This window comes from Ipomoea nil, unplaced genomic scaffold, assembly GCF_001879475.1.
Source record: "Ipomoea nil cultivar Tokyo-kokei standard unplaced genomic scaffold, Asagao_1.1 scaffold0302, whole genome shotgun sequence".
NCBI classification, from domain to species: Eukaryota; Viridiplantae; Streptophyta; class Magnoliopsida; order Solanales; family Convolvulaceae; genus Ipomoea; species Ipomoea nil.
The window spans coordinates 3,017,846-3,038,981 of record NW_017616730.1 but is presented as its reverse complement, the minus strand read 5'-3'; the positions used below and the strand labels follow the sequence as shown (position 1 = coordinate 3,038,981).

The following is a 21,136-nucleotide window of genomic DNA, read 5'->3' as shown; positions in this document are numbered from 1 at the left end:
TATATATTACCACACAAACAAGGTATTTGAATTGCTTGAATTTATTCTTTAATTAATTAATTGCAAATAAATTAAAACCTACAAGCTAGCTAGCTAGCTTCTATTGTTATTTTCCCCAATTATTACAATCTTAGCTTGCACTTAATCATGACTGCCTAGGTCAAATGCCCTTAAAATGAAGGGCATGGTGACTTGTATTCCTCTTTAAAGAAATAATCCCACTTTCTAAAAAGACTAATATAACCTAGGGGCATTTTTGTAATTTCACTTAGAAGCAATATTGAAAAAAAAAAAAATTATTTTCCCCATGTGTCGGGTCGGGTTGGTGCTATATATAACTAACATTGAATCGTCTTCTCCATCCACTTGAGAGCCAGAAAGATAAGATAGAAACTAGAAAGTTTGAAGAGATCAGAAGAATTTTAATTTTGATTTTATTTTTCTTCTTTTTCAATTCGATCGAGAAAATGGGCAATAGTCTAAGGTGCTGTTTGGCTTGCGTTCTTCCATGTGGAGCTTTGGATTTGATCCGTATAGTGCACTTGAACGGCCACGTGGAGGAGATAACGCATCCGATCACCGCCAACGAAGTGCTTAAGAACAATCCCAATCACGTTTTGAGCCAACCCAGTTCTCAGGGCATGGTTCGCCGGATTCTGATCCTGTCGCCGACGTCGGAGCTCAAGAGGGGCAGCATCTACTTCTTGATTCCGGCGTCTTCCATCCCCGCCGACAAGAACAAGAAGAAAAACGCCGGCAGCGCCGCCGTGAAGTCCGGGAAAAAGAGCGGCGAGAAATTGTTCCACGTTAATGGAGCAGCAGCAGCGAAGGCCGGGTGCGATCGTTATTCCACGGAAAAGAAGTCGTCGTCGTCGGCGTCGCACCGGCGGCGCCGGAGCGGTAAAGTCGGAGAATGGAGGCCCCATCTCGCTAGCATTTCAGAAGATTAATCAATCCAACGTTTTTGTCCTCCCAGGCATTTGCATGGGGAATTTCGATCTTGTGGATATATTTTCTTTTGCTTTTTTTTTTTTTTTTTTTTTTGGGTGTTTATTCAACCTGGATCTGCATGTAACAACGGCGGATCAGAAGCTGAAGCCGGCGGCGGTGACGGCCACGCCGGTGCATGTGTGAGTGGAGACGATGATGATGGAGTGTTACGTTTTTGCCCCCAAGAAATTGACAAGAAAGGGGTTTTCATGGTTTGTACTCAGAGGATGGGAAGTTGTACTTTGAGCAACAAAAACCCTCGAGGAGATTCATGTATCCAATTCAAGTAAAAGAGGAAATGCAAAATATTCATATTTTTCCTCTTTCTTCTCAATTTTTGGGGCTAAAATTGACTAATAACATTTCATGTAATACATACTTTTTTTTTTTTCTTTTTTCAATTCTCTTTTCAACTATTTCTTCTTTCACCTATTTATTATTTCAATGTCAACTGGATCATTTTCATACATTTTTCTCACTTATAATTACTTTTAAATTCAGTCTTTTTCGCTTAATAATATTCTTGATTTTTAAATCGTTTGTTCATACTAAGTTATTAGGTAATATTGAACTAACCACGTATAAAATCATTAAATCACATGACTCGCGCATGCACAAGAGATGTGTCCACTTTGAGAATAATTCTCACATTGCTGTTGTCGAGATTCAAACTTTGATCTCTTCTTTCAAATATTGTCTACTGAACCAATGAGTTAAACTCGTGCGGATTGAATTGGCTAAGGCCTGTATAAGTTGGAGGTGTGGTTGGACATAATTAAGGGTTGAGAAATTGTCAATCTTATTATTATTATATATATATATATATATATATATATATATATATATATATATGAGCTAGAGAAAAGAGTTATCAAGTGCATGAACCAGAGCTGTAAGCTAGCTTGTGGTGTTACATTTGATCTGTTGGGGTTGCAATAATTAATTAATTAGGAACTGATAATTGGGGAGTGGAGGGACAGGGCTATGAACATGTATTAAATTAATTATTATCCTTAATAATCGTAATATGATGTATTTATTATGACATCTCTGACTTAGGCATCTAATGATAAAAATTCATAACCATTATTTGATAGTGGTGTGATTAAATTAGATAAACTCTAGTTATTACAAATAGTGGTGTGATTAAATTAGATAAACTCTAGTTCTGTGTAATAACGACATTGACAAGAATCAAATTCTGATACAAGAATTATGTTATACTCATTCAATAACTTATTTCGCCCTCAGATGTAAATCATGCTAACTCAACTGAATCACAGAGATTAGACTTTTATTTACTACGCATAAGGAGCCCCTCACTTTGAGAGGTACCTTTACTTAGTGCACACAAGGAGTCTCCCTCACTTTGAGAGGTTGCGCCCACACTATCGTTGGTGAAACTCGATTCATGGTCATTCTTTCCAAATAAACTTCACTCTCTGACCAGTTGAACTGCTCATGCGGACATTTCAGGCAATATATTAGTAATACATGTGGATGATCTGGAAGTGGGGTTAGTGAATGATGCCAAATTAACGAGTCTTAGCTCAGTTTGTGGTGCAGACTGCAGAGAGACGAGCGTGGAACGATTCCATGTATGTCCCACATGTGCATCTCAATAAAAATCAATTTTTTAATTACTTTGAATTATTAATTTAATATTATCCTTAATGAATTGTGTTAAGCAATACTTCGGTGGTTATCTAAAAATATTCCCCCTTCTGTCTCATTTGATATGTCGAATCCGGTTAACGATACTTGATTGAAGTTATTTATATTTTAATTTTTCATAATATTAAATTTAAAGTTTAAAGTACATTGTAATAGAGTCAGTAGCATTCAAAAAATTTAAAGTTAGTATGTAACATTTATATATTTAAAAATTTCATTAAAGTACTATTAAATACAAAAAAAAAAATAAAAAATTACAATTTATAAAAAAATACTAATAAAATAAACAAAAAAAAAAAAGAATTGATTTGACTATTTTGAAGTTGTGCATTATTATGTCGTTATATTTCACTAAGGGCCGGTGTATGATTGATTAACTCCACTATTTTTCTTCTAAGAGTACATTTTTATTTGATATGAAGAGTATCCGAAACCAACATTAGATGTCAATTAAATGTACAATAATAAGTAAAATAAAATGTCGTCATTTCTAAGATTTAATATAATACAAATAACACGGGAGAAAAAAAAAACATTAAAAAAAATCCCAAATTAAAAAACATTGTACTTTTCGAAATATTATGCATATGAATCAATCAATTCAATCGTACCCCGCCCTAATAGCGACAACTCCAAACTTCTACGTACACCTAATTAAATGCATGCAAACAAGTATAGTAGCTGGAAATGTATATCTAAAATAATAATTAAAAAATAAAAATAAAATAAAATTAAAGAATTGAAACCACATACCCTTCTCAATATCCCAACATCTACATGTTAATGTTACTGTCGTATATGAATATTGTGTGTGTATAATAAAAGAAAAATGATAGTACAAAGAGTATGTCACATTAAGAAAAATGATAGTACAAAGTGTATGTCACATTAGTAAAAAACTAATATAAAATGTGAAAGTGATGAGGTTAATTATATGACATAACTCAAGTTCCTGGGAACTAGTTACGATAACTAGGGCGGTTAGTCAGATATGTTGTACCCAACTAAGAGTACAGTTGCCAAGTCAGACCCAGCCAATACTACTGTCACAAAGAACCAATAACGCCTCCACTGAGGTTTGAACTCATAATCTTCTAAATGGAAGTCCAACTCGGATACCATTAGACCACATAGTCCTAATCAATAAAGCGCGTGTTACTTTCCACAAAATTCATTATATTTTTATATATTCTACCGTATAGTAGCATATGGATATAATACGAGATCTAATTACATTATCGGGGAGTAATTATAGTATTACTACTACATTTATAGTATATATGTTTTTCGTCCTGAACTGGGCTGAAAATGAAGTTTAATACTTTAATTAACATTTAACACGTATCACGTATGTATTAAAGTTTAGGTGAAAATGTGAAATTTTGAAATGTTTAGGGGTCAATTTTTAGTTTTCAGAAATATTGAAATACTGTGCACCATATTTAGTGCAGCATATACGAGCACATTATAAAGTGCATAGTTGTTGACGCTCCATTTTCATAGCATTATGGCAGTGGGACATATCATAATAATTGCATGCATCAAACAAAATACTTTTATAATTATAATTTGCAATATATATGATTGTTAATATTTATGTATTTATACAAAAATTTCATTACAAATATATAATAACGTCTTGAAACATTAAATATACTTTGTAGCTACAACTCCGAAAGATTAAATTTGCTGGAACCATCAAACTCATTTTTTGGAAGTATTAAAGCTAAAATTATCCCGGAAAAACAATGCCTTGCAAGCTCACTTAGTCACATGGAGAGAGAGAAAAATGATTTAATTTAATTTCTTTTATATATGACATGGGTTGCAAGCTTGAAATCGTGATAAAAGGAAATAAACTATAGTCACATGGAGAGAGAAAAATAATTTAATTTAATTTCTTTTATATATAACATGGGTTGCAAGCTTGAAATCCTGATAAAAGGAAATAAACTATATAACTATATAGCACCGAAAGTGGTAAAAACATGATTTTCTTACTTCAAGTCTTGTTAAATATATTCTCTGTCTAGTTTGTCACACAGGATTTATTCCTTGTATACACTTAGATATATTTAATAATCAGTTATAGGAATGGTTATAACCTTCAAATTCCAAACTTGCTCTGTATGCAGCAATTGAACTTCTTGCCTTCTTGGCCTGGACAGCTTAGCAGTTAGTAACAACATATATACATACATATACACACACCAATCGTTATACATGCACCACGGTGCACATAGTAATGTGCGCTCCGCGTCTCCCAAAACGACGTTGTTTTGGTGCACTGTAAAAAAAAAAAAAAATCATTTATTTTGAATACACATAAACTCATAACAGAATACACAGAAACTCATAACTGCATACACATAATTTAACATGATACATAATACACAGAAACTCTTAACTGAATACACAGAAACTCTTACCGAATACATATAAACTCTTAACTGAATGCACATAAACTCTTAACTGAATACACAGAAACTTTTTACTGAATACACATAATGGGGTTTGGGCCGTTTGAACGAACGGAGTGACGTCAGCAATTGAAACGCGCGCGTTTTGTGCCTGGGCGCACATTGCTATGTGTGCCGTGGTGCACGATATAAATTGCGCGCGCGCACACACACACACATATATATATATATATATATATATATATATATATATATATATATATATATATCAGGACAACTAAACAAGTTGGTCAGCCAGTTAATTCCAACCAAGTTGGTCGGACTATTGACTTAGTAACCACAAAGATTTCAACTTTTAATGTGAGCCGTTCTATTTGACCTTGTTAAACAATTTAGATTAGTTACCTTCTTCTGATCCGCTAGAGTCAAAAGGCGAATCCACACCCTCCGATCACGAAGGTGTGTTTCTCTCGCCACTCAATGATTTCAGGTTCAATTCCGTATTAATACATTATATTTTCTAAAAGAGAAGATTATGTTCATTCTTTCTTCCCAAACTGCCACATTCTGTACAAGAAACATGTCTATAGCTACTATCTATTCAGTGAAGAATCTGAGATTTACAGAGAGAACTAAAGAACAGAAAAGATGAGTGTTTTAGCAGTCACCACCATTGGTGCACAAGAACACCACTCTGTCTGAGAGAAACAAGCATCTGCAGGCACTGATCATATGTTCTATGATGCTTTGGGCTCCTGACACCTGGGCAACACCTCTGCCACCTACTATAATGGCATTCAAGAAACAGTTCATCCACCAAACAGATTGCCCCAGTCTCAATCATCCTGGGAATCAAGTGAAACTCAGTCCCTTCCACATCCATTTTCATCACAACATAATCATTCTCCAACCCCAGATTTCCCAACCAGTCTGCAAAATCAAACCCCTGAATCTTATCCATATTCCCCACAAACTCCAGTGATGACTGCACTGTCTGGATCCTCCCCATTCCTCTGCTCCTATCCTCCCTGTTCTTGCTTGGCTCTCGGTTTATCTCGAAAAACAAGGTTTCATTCCTGATCCAGGCTGCATAAGGAAGGAGATTAACCCCCTTTTTCAACCTGTACTCTTCATGGAATGTGCTGTCAGCCTCGATTGCGTAAATCTGGAAGGGCTTTTCCTGTTTTGGATAGTGATTCTTGAACCAGCTTCCAATGCTGGAACCGTAGTTCCTAGCTCCAACATCAATGTATATGTACTTGTTCTTGAAGCTGATGTCCACCATTGATGAGAGATACTTGATGTTCTTTAAATTTCTCTTGAACGTCCGCCATGGCTTCAGGGGTTCTTCAGTGATCAGTGGCTCTGCGTTTCTGATCAATTCTCGTTTGAATCCAGGAACAATGCAGTTTTTTGAATTATCCAGATAGGTTTTGCTTTTTGCCTTGAGGTGATTGAGAAGGTAGGTTTCTTTCTTCAAAACGATTTCGCGGACCGATTGGGGCGAAAAATCGACGCCATTGATTTCGCGAGCTCGGATTAGTGTACAGGAATTGAATAATTGGAGTAGGGAGTTGAGACTGTACGGATCTTTCGCCGATGTGAGGATTACGAAGAAGCCGCCGGGTTTTAGCGTCCTGGAGACTTCCTTGGCGAGCTCGATCGGCGTAGCGGCGCGCTCCAGGCCGCGATCGCCGGAAAATATGAAGTCGAAGGAATCGTCTGTGAAGGGGAACCGGGAGGGGGCGCTGTAGCGGACCAACGGCGGCGATGATTTCCTGGCAATGCCGATGGAGTCGACGACGCCGATGTCTCGCAGTGTGGCGACGTCTTGGCCGGTTAGGGTTTCGATGCAGAGGGTTTTGGAGGGGAGGGAGAGGAAGCCGTCGGCGATGAGGTCTTGGAAGACGGAGGAGTAGAAGTTTCGGAGACGAGTGGCGGCGGCGGCGGCGGCTTTGAAGGTGTCGGGGGCGACACAGTAGTCTTCGGAGTCGCAAGCTTTGCCTCTAATGGTGATGACGTAGGCGAAGCGGGCGAGGAAGACGAGAACGACGAAGGAGAGGATTCTGACCAGAATATTCCCCATCAGATTCGGCTTCGCGACGGTTGTCTCCATGGAAGCATGAAAATGATCGCCAAAGTTTGGCGCCAATATGAGATTTTTCATTTGTTGTAATTTAAATGTGATGTAGGGGTAGTATCGGAAGAGAGGACTAAAATGTGTGTTCGTTGAAACTTGAAACATCTCAACCAAAAATGAATCTTGGATTCTTGGTATCAACTAGCAATCACTCTTTTTTAGATTAACATGTGGTTTAGTGATACGAAGTGGTTCGACTTCTACATTGTAATAAGTCAGTAGTATTAAAAAAAATCAAATTATACTTTTCTGAGCACAAAGAAATCAATTTAAACCTCAATTCCAAACTAAATTGGTAGATCTCATCTCCGAATTATCTTTACTATTGGAAGAAAGTTTTAAAAGTGTAACTGTTCATTCATTAGAACACTGACATCAAGACATCTATGGTATTCTTTTGGAGGAAAAACAAAAACAAACAAACAAAACAAATTTGGCTCTTGTTATCCCATCACTAAGTATACAATTATCTATAGTTTGGAAGTTGATAAATACATGAATACAACTTCAAGTTTCAACTATATGTTTATGTGTCATTCTTAACTAAGTATAGAGTATATATAGACCCACTTGCAGTAAACTTGAGAACAAGACAATGGCTGTATAAACAAATGAATCAACCAAACTACTGCTGACAAGAATCAAGAAACTCATCAGGGCAGTAACATCTGTTGGAACATGCCGTCTCCGAGATCTTCCCTGGATCCGGAGAACACGGTTCCCTGCGTCTGATGATGATTTGCGAGATTCCCAGAGCCCTGTGTGGGCAGAATGCCTGCAAGAAAGCTGGATTGATGATGAGACATTATTGCAGAAGGCCTAATGGCAATTGCTGGACTGTTGTTGGTATTGCTGGGAATTGGTCTGTTGAGGGAGTACTGGCCGCCGCCTCTTGCCGCCGGAACATCGTGGTTGTGTTTCCCTTCGTATGTTGTAATCACACACCTCGTATCATGCGGTGCTCTTTCCACATGTTTCCTCACTGGGCACCCCAGAGTAGTGCATTTGTAATAGCTCCTGTAATGACAATGCAAACACAGAATTTCAGAATAACCCTTTGCACTTTTGAGCATAAAGACTTATAATCTGACTATTAACTTAGACTTTTAGTTGAAATGGTTACGAACAAAATTTTTTACAACATATACTAGGTAGTTAGGGACAACTCTAATCAAGTTGGTTGGTAACAACAAGGTTACTTTCAATTGGAGTAGCATATTGACCTTCTTGGTTTGAGCTGTGATAGTACTAATACACACGTGGACCAGTAGTTAAACCGATCGCCCCTGCTCAGTGTCCGACTAAGTGGTGGTCGGGATGCCCTGAATAGGTATTCGTCTAGCGTTGATTGAAAAGTCCCCTTGCCGTAATAAATGCGGGTATCTATAGGCAAACTGGAGGGGAGCACAACCCGAGCCACCGGCATGGTGAACACATAGTAAATACGTGTCTACAGCTTAACACCACGCTGTTGACACGTAGGGTCTTGCGGGGCTAAGGCGCATGGCGGTCGGGAAAAACACGTGGCAGTTAAATCGGTCGGAATTGATCGAGCTAGGCAGAGGATCGCTAAGCAGTCGATAAGCTATATGCATTGCGACCTAAGTTGGTTTACTGGTCCTTTGTTGGCCAAGGTTACACTGTGAAATTTACGTGATGCACACTCTTGGATAGTGACTGACTGGCTGTTTGTTTCGTCATTAAAAGAAACATAAGCAGTTAAGGTTAAGGTTTTTACCTTGGATTGGGGTTGCCCCTTACTACTTTCTGACCATACTTTCTCCATCTATACCCATCATCAAGAATATCAATATCACTCCTGGTTTGAACTACAACTCTGGGTTCTCTCACAGTCCTACTTCCCAGTGAAGAAATCCCTTCATTTTCATTTCCAGTTTCACCTTTCCTGCAAAAACCACAACTCCAAAACATTAATTAATCACATTCTTGAAGCAAAACATTGCCTTCTAAATGATAACTGATGATGATGAAGCCTACCATCTCTTTGCATTTGAATCATATTCATGAAACTCCTCTCCCCCTAACTCTCTCTTCCGGGAGCTTTGCTCAAAATCATCATCCCCACATGACACTGAAGAATTCTCCGGGAGTGTAGTCAAGGAGGAAGCCGGAGAAGCGGCCGAGGATCTCCGAGTGGTTTGAGGCATAGGATGGTTGTGAGAGCCTTTGTAGACAATCTCAGTAATCTCACCTTCTAAGGATGTCTCGACCTTCTTCCTGGTGGAACAGTTTGGGTGTGTACACTTGTAATAACTTGTTGGATTCTGGCTTCTCTTCACCTGTTTCTGCCCATATTTTCTCCAGTTATACCCATCATCTGACCTCCTTAATGCTTGGTTTTGGTGATTGTAATCTGAACAATTTCCGCCATTGCTTTGAGGGTTAGTAAGGAAAGAGAAATCTGAAAAGCCGCCATTGTCTTCCTGCTTCAGAGCTGCAGTGGTGTTCCAGTTGAAAGGCTGAGCCGGAAAAGTTCCGGTGGTCGGAGAAGGCAAAAGCTGCAAGAATTCATTCATAAATAACAAAATCAGTGTATACATACAGTCCCAGTTAGTTATATATCCTCCCCAATCATGAAAAAAAATATTAGATTTCAAGATTTGGCGCATACATTGGAATCGGAGAGGAGAACCGGCGAGTCCAGGAGCTGGGTGGGGCTAGGAAGATTCGCAAAGTAAGAGGAAGGAGAGAGAGGCAGAGAAGGCGGCGATAAAGACTTAAACTTGGGTGACGGCCCACTCCTCTCGCCGCCGGCGGTGGCTGGGTAGACATCTCCGGCCAAAAGGTCGGTGAAGGAGGAAGAGGCAGTGGAGTATACAGTCCCTGAAGAAGCAGCCATTACAGAGACGTAAACTAAGGTGGAAGCTCTGTGGGAATGAAATGTGCCCACACCGTATTTATACGAAATAGTAATTTTTTAAAAAATCTCCTGTTGACTCCGTTATTTAATGGTTGACTCCATTATTATTTGACTATTTATAAAGCATCTTAATTAATATTCATCTCTGTCATTTTATCTGTCACGCTTATTATTCATTAGTTAAATCAATCATTTCTTTTTTGCTTACTTTCTTTAGTATTTTTTTTAATGTAATTGCTAAATATATAAATTTTATATATTAATATTAAATTTAATATTATGAAATACTAAATTAAAAATAACTTCAATCAAGCTTTATTTATCGAACCAAATACATTTTGTAGTATTTAAACGCCTCCACTGAGGCTCGAACTCACAACCTTCCAAATGGAAGTCCAACCCAGATACCATTGGACCACATAGTCCTGGTATCGAACCAAATACATAAAATAGGATGAAAGCAGCATAATTAAAGTTGCACACAAATTAGTTTAGTCAATTTTCAGTTAATAATCATAAAAAAATTGAAGATAGTCCTACTTAATTAAAAATTAGGCCAATATTGTTATTTTTGAAGGGTGAATAAAGCTTATTTTAACAATTAAAAAACATATTACTATTCCTGAGAAATAGAATACTATACATTAAAAATATAATGATTAGAAACATTGTTTTATATATATATATATATATATATATATATATATATATATATATAATTATCATGATTAGTTTAAAAATAATATATATTTAATAATAAATGAAATTACATTGAGTCTTTGAAGGGGCATCTTGATGATGATATTGTTGGAAGGAGGTGGAAATTAAGACGTTTGAAGTGGAAGATATTATTCTTGTTAACGAATAAAAATGGGAGAGTCGTTGGTCAAAGGTCGTTGGTTTGACCGGAGACTGGAGCGGGACAGATAAGTTAACGTCATCAGTGGCGGCTACAACTAATGAAGATAAATGTTAAGGGAGAATATGACTCTTATTTCTTACTCTTAATTTTTATTTTTTCTAATAAATTTTAAATGTAGATATTTTTTGTAACTTACATGATAAAAATATCATATATTTAGTTATCACTTTATAGAGTAAAAGTCATATAATAGAATTTGAAAGCACATGTAATATACCTCAAATCTTAATGGATTAACGCGGTTATTATTTCAATCATACTTAACTCAAAATTTTAGATATTGTATTGTTGTCTTCTGAGCAGTATAAATATCGTAACTGAATGTACTATATACTGAATGAATCTGGTTGAATAATAACTTTTAGGTTTTAGTCCAACCAAACCATCAACTTACATCAAGTCCTAATATATAATATATATTATTAGAAAAAATCTTACATTTGATCCTGCTTTAGTTTTGCACAAGTGGAAGTGGGGAAAGAGTGAAAGATGCGTGGACTTGGAATAAATTAAAACACATTCAATATAGGGTGTGTTTGGTTGGTGGGTTTTGCCCATAGGAATGTGTATGAAAGTGATTGTTGTTGTTTGGTTTATAGGTTTTTAGAATACTACTATTGGTTTCGAATACCCCATCAATTGAAAAACACATACCCAAATAAAATAAGGGTTTCATTCCCTTATTCATTCACAAGCACTACTATTAGTAACTATTCCCATTTCACCATACTACCAAACATGTTAAGGGTGTGTTTGATTCGCACATAGGAATCGGAATCGGAATGGGTATCAAATACTTGGTAATGGTAATGGGTTTTGGTGAAAGTATTTAGGGTGTGTTTGGTTCGCACATGGGAATCGGAATCGGAATGGGTATCAAATACTTGGTAATGGTAATGGGTTTTGGTGAAAGTATTTAACATGTTTGGTAGTAGGGTGGAATGGGAATGGTTATTAACTGCTTGAGAATGAAACTCTTATTTTATTTGGGTATGGGTTTTGTAATTGATGAGGTATTTGAAACCCATAATAGTATTCTTAAAACCTATCAACTAAACAATAACAATCACTTTCATACCCATTCCCATGGGCAAAACCCATCAACCAAACACACCCTTAATATGTTTGGTAGTAGGGTGGAATGGGAATGGTTACTAATAGTAGTGGTTGAGAATGAATAAGGGAATGAAACCCTTATTGTATTTGGGTATGAGTTTTTCAATTGATGAGATATTCGAAACCCATAGTAGTGTTCTAAAAACCTATCATTGGGCAAAACCCACCAACCAAACACACCCTAAATACTTTCACCAAAACCCATTACCATTACCATGTATTTGATACCCATTCCGATTCCAATTCCTATGTGCGAACCAAACACACCCATAATGTTCCCACTATGAAACGATACAACGTAAGAGGATATATTTGATTGACTAGTAAGTAGTAAGTCCATGGAGCTAAACACAATTTCCAAACGCTCTGCTGCTCAACAATCTGCAAAATGCATGCATACATGCAATCACGGAATTTGAATTGTATTCACAACTCTTAGAATTGGGTGAAGTGGAAACCTCACAGTACAAGAATTGAACTAATTACGTCCTCCCGTATAATATATAGTCTATAAATTATACAGAAAGATAAATCTTATTAAAATTAAAAAATCTTATACGACGAGTCAAGTGTGACAAGAATGAAACTCAACTCGTGACCTTATTTTATGTTATGTCGTTGAATTGATCACTAATTCTAAGATTTGAACTTTTTTTCATTGCTTTTTCTTTGTCCTCCCGTCCAACCAGTGCAAACTATGTAGAAGAAGTATATATGCTCATAAGTATAATTAGTCTTTTTATATTTTAATGGTAAAGAAAAATCATTGTCATTAATTATCCATGTGCATTAAATAAACTCAATTCCAGTACAATAACGTATAAATTATATAGGAGAGATAAACCGCACTAGAAAGACTCTATGTGACGAGCTGGACATAGTATTTTTCACAAGATCATATTACTCTAAAATAGAATTCAGCTAAGAATTTGTTGCAATTTGCTTAACAAGTGGATATGAGTCTACAGAATTGAAGTACCTAAAATGGCTTGTTTCTCCAATGAAAAATGCAACCTTTTGCTTCCACATGGCTGATTGCATCAGCCAGCAATGGCCTGAAGAAGCTGTTGAGTTTTACCTTTCTCAAACCTCTAAATGCCATCAGGGAACCTGCAAGCCCTTCACCACTTATGCCATTAACGTGCAAAATCGTCATTTCCTGCACACGCTTCATCGACGCCAGCGCCACAACCCCCACGTCCGTTACTGAACAGTACGACAAATTTATCTGCAGATCGAAAAGGAAATTAAACACATAAAACAATCGAACCATGACCTTTGGTCTGGCTCAGCCTAAGCTGATAGTTGGATTGCACATTAATAGTTATATGCTCAACACTACCTGTTTTATGCTGTGTAAGCATTGCACCAGAGAGACCATTCCCGTGTTGTCAATATTGTGGCACTTCTTTATGTCTAGCTTCTCCAGTTTCTTGCATCCACCAGCAACCGATGACAGCCCGACAGAAGAGACACGAGGGCAACCTCGAATCTCTAGTGTTCTTAACCTCGTACATCTTGACAGTGACATCAGTGAATTATCTGTCACTTTTTCACAGTATGCCATGTTAATCATCTCCAGAGCTTCGCAGCAGCCTTCTGCAATTGCTGCAATGCCCTCATCACTTATCCCGACGCACCTAAAACAGAAGACAACGACAGCCTAAGCTGATAGTTGGATTGCAGGTTAATGGTTATATGCTCAACACGTTCGAACCCGTGACATTTGGTCTGGCTCTGATACCAAATTGAAACATGTGCTGCATCTCAACTAAAAGCCTAAGCTGATAGTTGGATTGCACGTTAATGGTTATATGCTCAACAAGGTTAATTAGTAGAGATGTAAACCTGTACAGATCAAGCTCCTTTAGTTTCAAGCATTTCCCAATCTGGGAAACTCCATAATCTGTGATGTTCATGCATAGACCGAGCTTCAGACTCGACAGATTGCAGCATCCAGAAACCGAAATCAGACCTTCATCACTGATGTCATTATCCGTGATGTCCAGATCCTCGAGGGAACGACACCTCTCACCAATCAACACGAAAGCTTCTTTCGAAACCAAGCTACAAGACTCCATCCTTAGCGAAACGAGGGAGGTACACGATTCAGTAATGCTTTCTATCGAGGCACAGCTTATCTTCCGGCAGCAGGTAATGTCAAGCTTCTGCAACTGGCCATGTTTCCGAATGATGCAGGAGAGGTTCTTATCGGTAACTCCTATGCACTTACACAAGCTCAGATCCTTCAACGATGGAACCCAGTCTGCAATGGATTCCATCCCGGAACATGTTACTGTGCAGCCATCCAATCTAATTGACTGTAACTGTGAAAATTGCTGCAGAGATTTTGCTAGATCAGCTGTAACCTGAGCAATTCCAGCCAGTATTTATAGGAATATTAATACAAAGTGTCAAAGTAAACAGGCATCCATGATCCATAAAACAAACCTTGGACTTACATACGATCCATACGATAAATTCAGCTGGCGTAGGGATGAAATGCTGCTAGATAGAGAAGACAACCCGACATGGCTAATATTCTGGCAGCACGATACATTCAGTATCTGCAAGAACACCAAAATTGTTGGTCAGTCTGTTGACCTGGCAACCATAAAATTATAAGTTTGAATCTTTATGGTCCTTTGTTGGTTAGGACCACAGAACGGGGTTTAACCAGTGCACACTATTGGATAGTGGCTGCGGATTTTTCCAAGAACACCAAAATTGGAGTGCTCCAATTTGAAAACATGATTGACTAATGGGAAAAAAATGTAGAGAAACAAAGCAATATGCAGAGATGAGAAAGAAACAGATACCTCTAAAGAGTTGGAGCCATGTTTTAAACTTGCCAGGCCATCATCATCAACACCAGGGCATCCTACAAGAATCAACTCTTTGAGATGTTGTAGCTGCAGGATAGGCAAAAGGCACATCTCTGTAATCTGTGATGACCAGACAGGCAAAGGAGATACATCAGTTCTGGCTTTCTGTAATGACAATGATCCTGTTTGGTAAAATAATTAGCCTATCAGCCAATTTTGATTTGCTTCACTTGATCAATATTAGCTGTTTGACTTGGTTAAACAACCAATATGAGTGTTCGATTACTTAATTTTTTGTAACCACTTCTTGCTTCAAAACACTAAAATTCAAAAAGTTGCTCAAAGCAGCTTTTTTCAATTAGCTTTTTGAAAAAGTCATTTTGTATGTCATCAGCTATCAGCTAAATACTAATTTATCAAACGTCTTTCTACAATTAGCTAATGCTATCAACTAGTCAAATCCACTAACACAATCAGCTAACAGCTATTTACCAAACACCCCCATTGAGAGGAATCAAAAGAGGGGCAACCTTGGTCGAACTATCCACAAGGTTACAAATTTAATTCTCCGAAGGAGTGACTTATAGATCTTCTTGATTTAAGCAGGTCAGCTTGTCAGCTATGAGCAAGCTAACCTGATTCTTAGGCCATTTACCAATTAGTTAGGGTAACGAGACGAGGTTTACCCGGTGCACTCATACATTTAGATAGTGGATGTGAGTTTCCATGAAAAAGAGAGGAATCAAAAGATTAGAAAAGAGGATTTACAGGCAAGTAGGAGAGATCCAAACTGCGGATTTCCTTGCACTTGATAGCAATCAACCCCACACCTAAATCCCCAACTCTCACACACCACTTGAGAGACAGCAATCTCAGCTTCTTGCACCCCACCGCTATGCACCCAATCCCTATATCCGATATCAACTTACACCTCCCCAGCCACAGCTTCTCCAGGTTCTTGGCCTCGGCTATGGCGGCCGCCGCCGAGTCCGTTAACTCCGTCGCATTACACAGATTGATCTCAACCAAACCGGGGCACCGCAGAACCAAGGTGGACAATCCCACATTGCTGAAAAACCTGGAGCGCGAAAGGTCAACGGAGCGGATAATGGCGGCGGCCTTGCAGGAGTTGGAGATGGAAACGAGCAGTTCATCGTCCACTCTGGGACAGAGGGTGAAATCAAGATGGGAGATAAAAGGGTACCTTTGGAGAGATTTGGCAATGAGGTTAGTGTCCAATGGCTTGAGTACTCTCCTGTGGCGTGATTCAATGGCGAAGAATGATCTGCAGGCTTGAGAAAATGACTTTTTGGATTCTGGGTCGGTGTCTAAACGGTCTAGGATTGAGAAGATGATCTCTTCTGTGAGAGATTCAAATTGGGTGCTGGATTTAGGCTTGTCTTCTTGCATGGTGTTATAATTTCATTGGAAAATGCCAGAGAAATGGAAAGACTGAAACTTTGACTATCTTAGGAGATGTATGTTGATGAACCAAGACAGGAGGGTATGGGGGAGAGAGAAGACAAGAATGCATTGTTTATTCATGCATGGTGGCAGCCAAGTATGATAAAACAGTTTTTTTAATAATAATTTAACAGGAAACGGAAACTCATCTAGGGGAGTTTCAGAGTGGGGAAGAACATGTGCCAAATTACAATAACATCCTTAGGAGAAACCCTCAGCTCAAATTATTAAAGGTCATGGTTGAAATTCCACCACAAGAAAATGTTGATAAAAACTAAACTCATAACCTTCAAACACGAAAATAATGTTTTGCCTAACCTAAAATACTTATTTCTCTCTATCGAAATGGTTTACTGCAACACCAATATCTAGAGGTATGGTGTTTGTTGTTAGTTATGAACATTTTTTTTTGTACATAAAACTCTGATAGTTGGCACTCAAATGACAAATTATGCACAGGAACACATAATCAAATCCCGACAATTCCAACGTGAGAGCATTAACCCTCCCACTTAAGAAGTGGTTAAATCACCGTAATTTATCCCTCTACCATCTTGTCAGTAGGGTGTAAGACCTTTTGGACAAGAAAATTTTGTCTTTGTGGGCAAGCTATGAACCAATTTTTTTATTTAAAAAAAAAAAAAAAAAAAAAAAAAAAAAGTGATCACCAATTAGACAATTACGTACTACTTAGTACAATATTTTGTAGACTGCGTGAGAATTTGCCAACCCATTTCTTATGGCCCCACCTGTTAGATTTTCCTATTTTTAGTAACCATAGAAGAAGTGAAAAAGTCGCCATTTTCAGGTGGTGCCCACTGCCCACTGGCTGTAGAGGAAAATCGAGACTGTTGATGAGTGGGGCAGAGGATATCTTCTACTCTTCAAGTGCAAATCTTTTATACGGAAATAGCATACTGCATTTTTCCAAATTCTTTGCCATATAAAAAAAAAATATTTAAGTTGAACTCAAGGACAACTTTGTTACAAAGCAAGAAAATGCAAGAGTTAAATGAATGACCATAACAAAAATATAGAAGACCTTGGCACCTTGAGCATGAGAACCTATTTCTTGGCATAGGAGATAGCCATAGGATTCTGGGGTGTAATTTTGAAGCCTTGAAGGGCCTGCATGGCAACTGAGGACTGGACGTCATCTTCGAATTCCACAAACGCGATGCCTGGCTTTGCTTCTATCATTCGAACTTCCCTAAAACCGGGGTACTGATTGAAGAGCACTTCCAGCATCATGCTCGTAGTCTCGTGGGGCAGGTTCTGTATGAAGAGTATGTTATTTGGTTCTGTCGTTTCTTGTGCTCCTGGCTTCCCTTGGCGGGCAGCAACCTGCAGAATTTTCCTCAATTTCGTTTATGTTCAGTTGTGATACCAAAAACTGACTCAATGGATTAGACAATGTATGAACTATGAACTAATCATGTCAATGGGAAATTTTTCAAGTTCGCAAAACCAATGCACAAAACAGTATATTAAACATTGGGCAATTTGACCATCTATAAAACAAGTAAAAATGAAAAGGTTGCAGAAACTTACAGCTGGGCCTCCATTTGCATCAGCTCTTTGGCCATTAGCAGTGCCAGAATGCTGTGCTTCTTCAGTGCGTTTCCTCCTTTCAGCTGAACATTAATGTCAGTGAGAATGTGAGATTATCAATATCACACATAACAAACAAGTGAAATGAAGAAAACCCAAATACAAAAATAAGATTCCTAGATGAGCAGTTAAAAAAACCGATGTTGTTCATTCTTTGCTAAAGATATGGAGGTTTCATCACTAATTTTGCCAGTCGAAGGGCATAATGATTAATTCTCACTGGTGTTGAAATAAACATCATCTAAAACCTAAAGCTATCATCCCCTACAAGTAAAGTCTTCCTCATTAAATGAGCAAGCCACTCTAGTGCCTTCTAGGTTTGCTATGATCCGAGGTCTCTTGGACCAATGAAGTGTAAGCTCCAAATTTAACTCCAGCTGGGCTCTGAATTAACTTTATATATGACAGAGTGACAGATCCATTGCAACACAGCGTTAAATTTATCCCTACAGTGTTCCACTACCAACATGCATGACATAGAGTTTAAACTGTATGGAAAAAAGCGAAAGGGCTGACTACTATGAAATTGATGTTTACCTTTTTCATCCTGCTTCTTCTTCTTGTCATAGGTACCTTCAGCTTTAGCAATGCAATCGGACTTTGCTTTTGCATATTGTATCCGCTGCATTAGTGGCATTGTGTCAAACAGTGAAAAGCTCTATCATTTACTTCTTCAGAACAGTTCCATTGAAACGGTGTATACTAACCATTGGTTTATCATAAAACGGGAAATTCTGCATCTGTCTCACAGCATTACTTGCAGCTGTAACTTCACTGAAGACAACCCATGCCTGCCCCCTGAGCTTCGCTGTCTTCAAGGCTACAATGTCCAATATCCTACCATACTGTGAGAATAAACAATAAAGAGACCTCTTCAACTCTGCCCACAAAAAGGGAACTTACATCAGTAGCATATAGTAAATACTTAGATCTCTCCAGCATCAGATAGCATGCTTTATTGTAGCATCAGATTATAAGCACATAAGGAACTACCACAATGACCTAATCCATGGAGATCCGACGAACATCTAGTTCTAATTCTATGAAATACTATGTGTTCTCCTATTTCCAAAATGATCGATATTATTAGCAATATCCAACGAAATGCTAAGAACACAAGGAAAGCTACTGGCTAACTTTCCGTTGCTCAACGGACTAGGAACCTGAATTGAGAGCATTTCAAGTAGAAAATAGCTAATATAGCAGCTGAGGAAGAAGAAGTTTCAACAAGAAAGTAAAACCCTAGAGCCAAACCCTTAAAGACGCTAGTAGAATAAACGCGTAATACCTACCTTCTTTCTTGACCTTCTCGCTTAAGTTCTTAATGTAGATTGTTTGATTCGGCGGTATGTCTCCGGTGAGCATCATCTCCGACCACCTCCGCACCTCGCTGCGACTCTGCGAGTCCGCTACTCTACTATGTCTGAGCTGAGAGCTTCCTGTGTTTGAACTTTGAATACTGGAACATTGTTTCCAAAGCCAGTAACTTCTTTAAACTAATTTTTTTTATTTTTTAATTTCTTATTATCACTTAACGGAGATATATTTATGTATAGTTATCAATTGTTACCCGGGTGAAGTTTAGAAAAAATAATTAAGGATCTAGTCTCAGCGACAGTGTGACCTCTATGTTCAATTAAGTTATCATAATTTATATTTTTTCAGATGTTTTGTCTGACCGTGTTCAAAATGTAATTGAAAAGAAGTATATATAGTTATTAGAATATTAGTTAAGGTTAGAGCTGCTATCAGGAAATCGGTAACCACTACATAAAAATGAATTGCCAATAATACTTATCTTGTAATCTAAATAAAAGATTACAAAAAAATCTCATCAAATGATAATAAAATAATAAACTAATTAAGTTTAGTCATAATTGTTTAAAAGAATAATGGTCAAATAGACCATCGAACTGCACGCAATAATGCAATTAGGCCATTGAACTTTAAAAAATAACAATTAGGTCACTAAACTAACCAATTTCTTTCAATTAGTCTAATTTACAGGTTTTGCAGGTTAGTAACAGGTCACCCAAAAAATTTAAAATAATTTTTTAAAAAATTATTATTTAAAAATAATAAATTAAAATATATTTATAAAAAAAAAAACATTTTTTCGTCTCTGTCGGACTCTTCGTCTCCGGCCATAGAGACGAAGAGTCTCTTCGTTTCCGGCCACTGGCCGGGGACGAAGAGTTTCTTCGTCTCCGGCAGAGATGAAGAAACATTTTTTTAAAAAATATTTTTAAATTTTTTATTTTTAACAAATATTTTAATTTTTTAGATGACCTGTTACTAACCTGCAAAACTTGTAAATTAGACTAATTGAAAGAAATTGGTTAGTTTAATGGCTTAATTGTTGTTTTTTTAGGTTCAGTGGCCTAATTGCATTATTGTGCAGTTCGATGGCATATTTGACCCTTATTCCTTGTTTAAATGTAGACAAAAGATCACAATGAAAGAAATCAATTTATCTTTAGTTACTCATAACTGTAAAACTCATTTTGTGACCATAGTTATAAAGAAGAGAAAATTTCAATTTTGGTCATACGACTATAGGGGCCTTGTTAATTTCAACACCTAACTTTCAAAAGTATCAATTCAGTACCTTGAGTATATAATTTTTCTCAATTTTGGTCATTCCGACCAATTTACCGGTCAAATTCGACCGGAAAAAATAATAGGCACAAAACTGAGGGGCAAATGAGTCTTTTCCTCCTCCTCCTCTCGGCTGCTTCATCTCGGCTTCATCTTCTCCTCCGCCGTCGCCGACCACGACCGCCCTGATCATCTTCTCCTCCGCCGTTGACTTCAATAGCCCACAAAAAGAATCAACCTTTCCGCTTCCCTTTTTTCACACTCGAGAAGAAAAAGAAAAAATATACAGAGCTGAGAAGAGGGGAGCAAGAAACGTATACACTAAGCGAGGGTGTAGTGGGTTTGCTGCTGTGAGTGTGGTCTATGTAAAGAAGAAGAAATGGGCTGTTTACAGTCCAAAACTGTCAATAATCTGTCCCCGGACCAAGACCCTTCTCACCCTGAACCCAAACCAGATCTTGGTAACTACTTTTTTCTCTCTATCTTTATGCAAAA

At 37.7% G+C, this 21,136-nt stretch overlaps 5 protein-coding genes across 5 annotated transcripts; 1 reads left to right on the top strand and 4 right to left on the bottom strand.

The window, feature by feature from the left end:
* The first annotated feature begins 361 nt into the window (after positions 1-361).
* Positions 362-1,380, top strand: LOC109162981. The gene has a single exon (XM_019311693.1). The coding sequence runs from the start codon at positions 468-470 to the stop codon at positions 948-950; it is 483 nt and encodes a 160-aa protein (XP_019167238.1). The 5' UTR covers positions 362-467; the 3' UTR covers positions 951-1,380.
* Positions 1,381-5,585: 4,205 nt separating this feature from the next.
* LOC109162953 lies at positions 5,586-7,299 on the bottom strand. Its single transcript, XM_019311665.1, has one exon. The coding sequence runs from the start codon at positions 7,249-7,251 to the stop codon at positions 5,749-5,751; it is 1,503 nt and encodes a 500-aa protein (XP_019167210.1). The 5' UTR covers positions 7,252-7,299; the 3' UTR covers positions 5,586-5,748.
* A 350-nt stretch (positions 7,300-7,649) lies between these two features.
* Positions 7,650-10,128, bottom strand: LOC109162961 (probable WRKY transcription factor 26). The gene is made up of 4 exons (XM_019311675.1): positions 9,857-10,128; positions 9,223-9,743; positions 8,963-9,130; positions 7,650-8,241 (listed from the first exon to the last, which is right to left on the bottom strand). Exons 1-4 carry the CDS (start codon positions 10,082-10,084, stop codon positions 7,878-7,880), a joined length of 1,281 nt encoding a protein of 426 aa, XP_019167220.1. The 5' UTR covers positions 10,085-10,128; the 3' UTR covers positions 7,650-7,877.
* Positions 10,129-12,990: 2,862 nt separating this feature from the next.
* LOC109162946 (F-box/LRR-repeat protein 3-like) lies at positions 12,991-16,632 on the bottom strand. The gene is made up of 6 exons (XM_019311653.1): positions 15,737-16,632; positions 14,963-15,088; positions 14,606-14,710; positions 13,992-14,512; positions 13,486-13,783; positions 12,991-13,371 (listed from the first exon to the last, which is right to left on the bottom strand). Exons 1-6 carry the CDS (start codon positions 16,376-16,378, stop codon positions 13,123-13,125), a joined length of 1,941 nt encoding a protein of 646 aa, XP_019167198.1. The 5' UTR covers positions 16,379-16,632; the 3' UTR covers positions 12,991-13,122.
* Positions 16,633-17,345: 713 nt separating this feature from the next.
* On the bottom strand, positions 17,346-19,511 carry LOC109162972 (U2 small nuclear ribonucleoprotein B''). The gene is made up of 5 exons (XM_019311683.1): positions 19,336-19,511; positions 18,751-18,923; positions 18,581-18,665; positions 17,984-18,066; positions 17,346-17,776 (listed from the first exon to the last, which is right to left on the bottom strand). The coding sequence occupies exons 1-5, from the start codon at positions 19,409-19,411 to the stop codon at positions 17,498-17,500; spliced, it is 696 nt and encodes a 231-aa protein (XP_019167228.1). The 5' UTR covers positions 19,412-19,511; the 3' UTR covers positions 17,346-17,497.
* Between the last annotated feature and the right edge of the window lie 1,625 nt (positions 19,512-21,136).

What these genes read in the sequence shown, in the direction of transcription:
- LOC109162981 (XM_019311693.1), top strand. Translation starts at nt 468, where the DNA reads ATGGGCAATAGTCTAAGGTGCTGTTTGGCTTGCGTTCTTCCATGTGGA.
- LOC109162953 (XM_019311665.1), bottom strand. Translation starts at nt 7,251, where the DNA reads ATGAAAAATCTCATATTGGCGCCAAACTTTGGCGATCATTTTCATGCT.
- LOC109162961 (XM_019311675.1), bottom strand. Translation starts at nt 10,084, where the DNA reads ATGGCTGCTTCTTCAGGGACTGTATACTCCACTGCCTCTTCCTCCTTC. An exon ending in GATTCAAATGCAAAGAGATG is followed by an intron (nt 9,131 to 9,222) that starts GTAGGCTTCATC and finishes TGGTTTTTGCAG; the next exon opens with GAAAGGTGAAACTGGAAATG. An exon ending in AGGGGCAACCCCAATCCAAG is followed by an intron (nt 8,242 to 8,962) that starts GTAAAAACCTTA and finishes TTGTCATTACAG; the next exon opens with GAGCTATTACAAATGCACTA.
- LOC109162946 (XM_019311653.1), bottom strand. Translation starts at nt 16,378, where the DNA reads ATGCAAGAAGACAAGCCTAAATCCAGCACCCAATTTGAATCTCTCACA. An exon ending in ATTTATCGTATGGATCGTAT is followed by an intron (nt 14,513 to 14,605) that starts GTAAGTCCAAGG and finishes GGAATTGCTCAG; the next exon opens with GTTACAGCTGATCTAGCAAA. An exon ending in AAGGAGCTTGATCTGTACAG is followed by an intron (nt 13,784 to 13,991) that starts GTTTACATCTCT and finishes CTTCTGTTTTAG; the next exon opens with GTGCGTCGGGATAAGTGATG.
- LOC109162972 (XM_019311683.1), bottom strand. Translation starts at nt 19,411, where the DNA reads ATGATGCTCACCGGAGACATACCGCCGAATCAAACAATCTACATTAAG. An exon ending in GAAGAAGCAGGATGAAAAAG is followed by an intron (nt 18,067 to 18,580) that starts GTAAACATCAAT and finishes ATTAATGTTCAG; the next exon opens with CTGAAAGGAGGAAACGCACT. An exon ending in ATGCAAATGGAGGCCCAGCT is followed by an intron (nt 17,777 to 17,983) that starts GTAAGTTTCTGC and finishes AAAATTCTGCAG; the next exon opens with GTTGCTGCCCGCCAAGGGAA.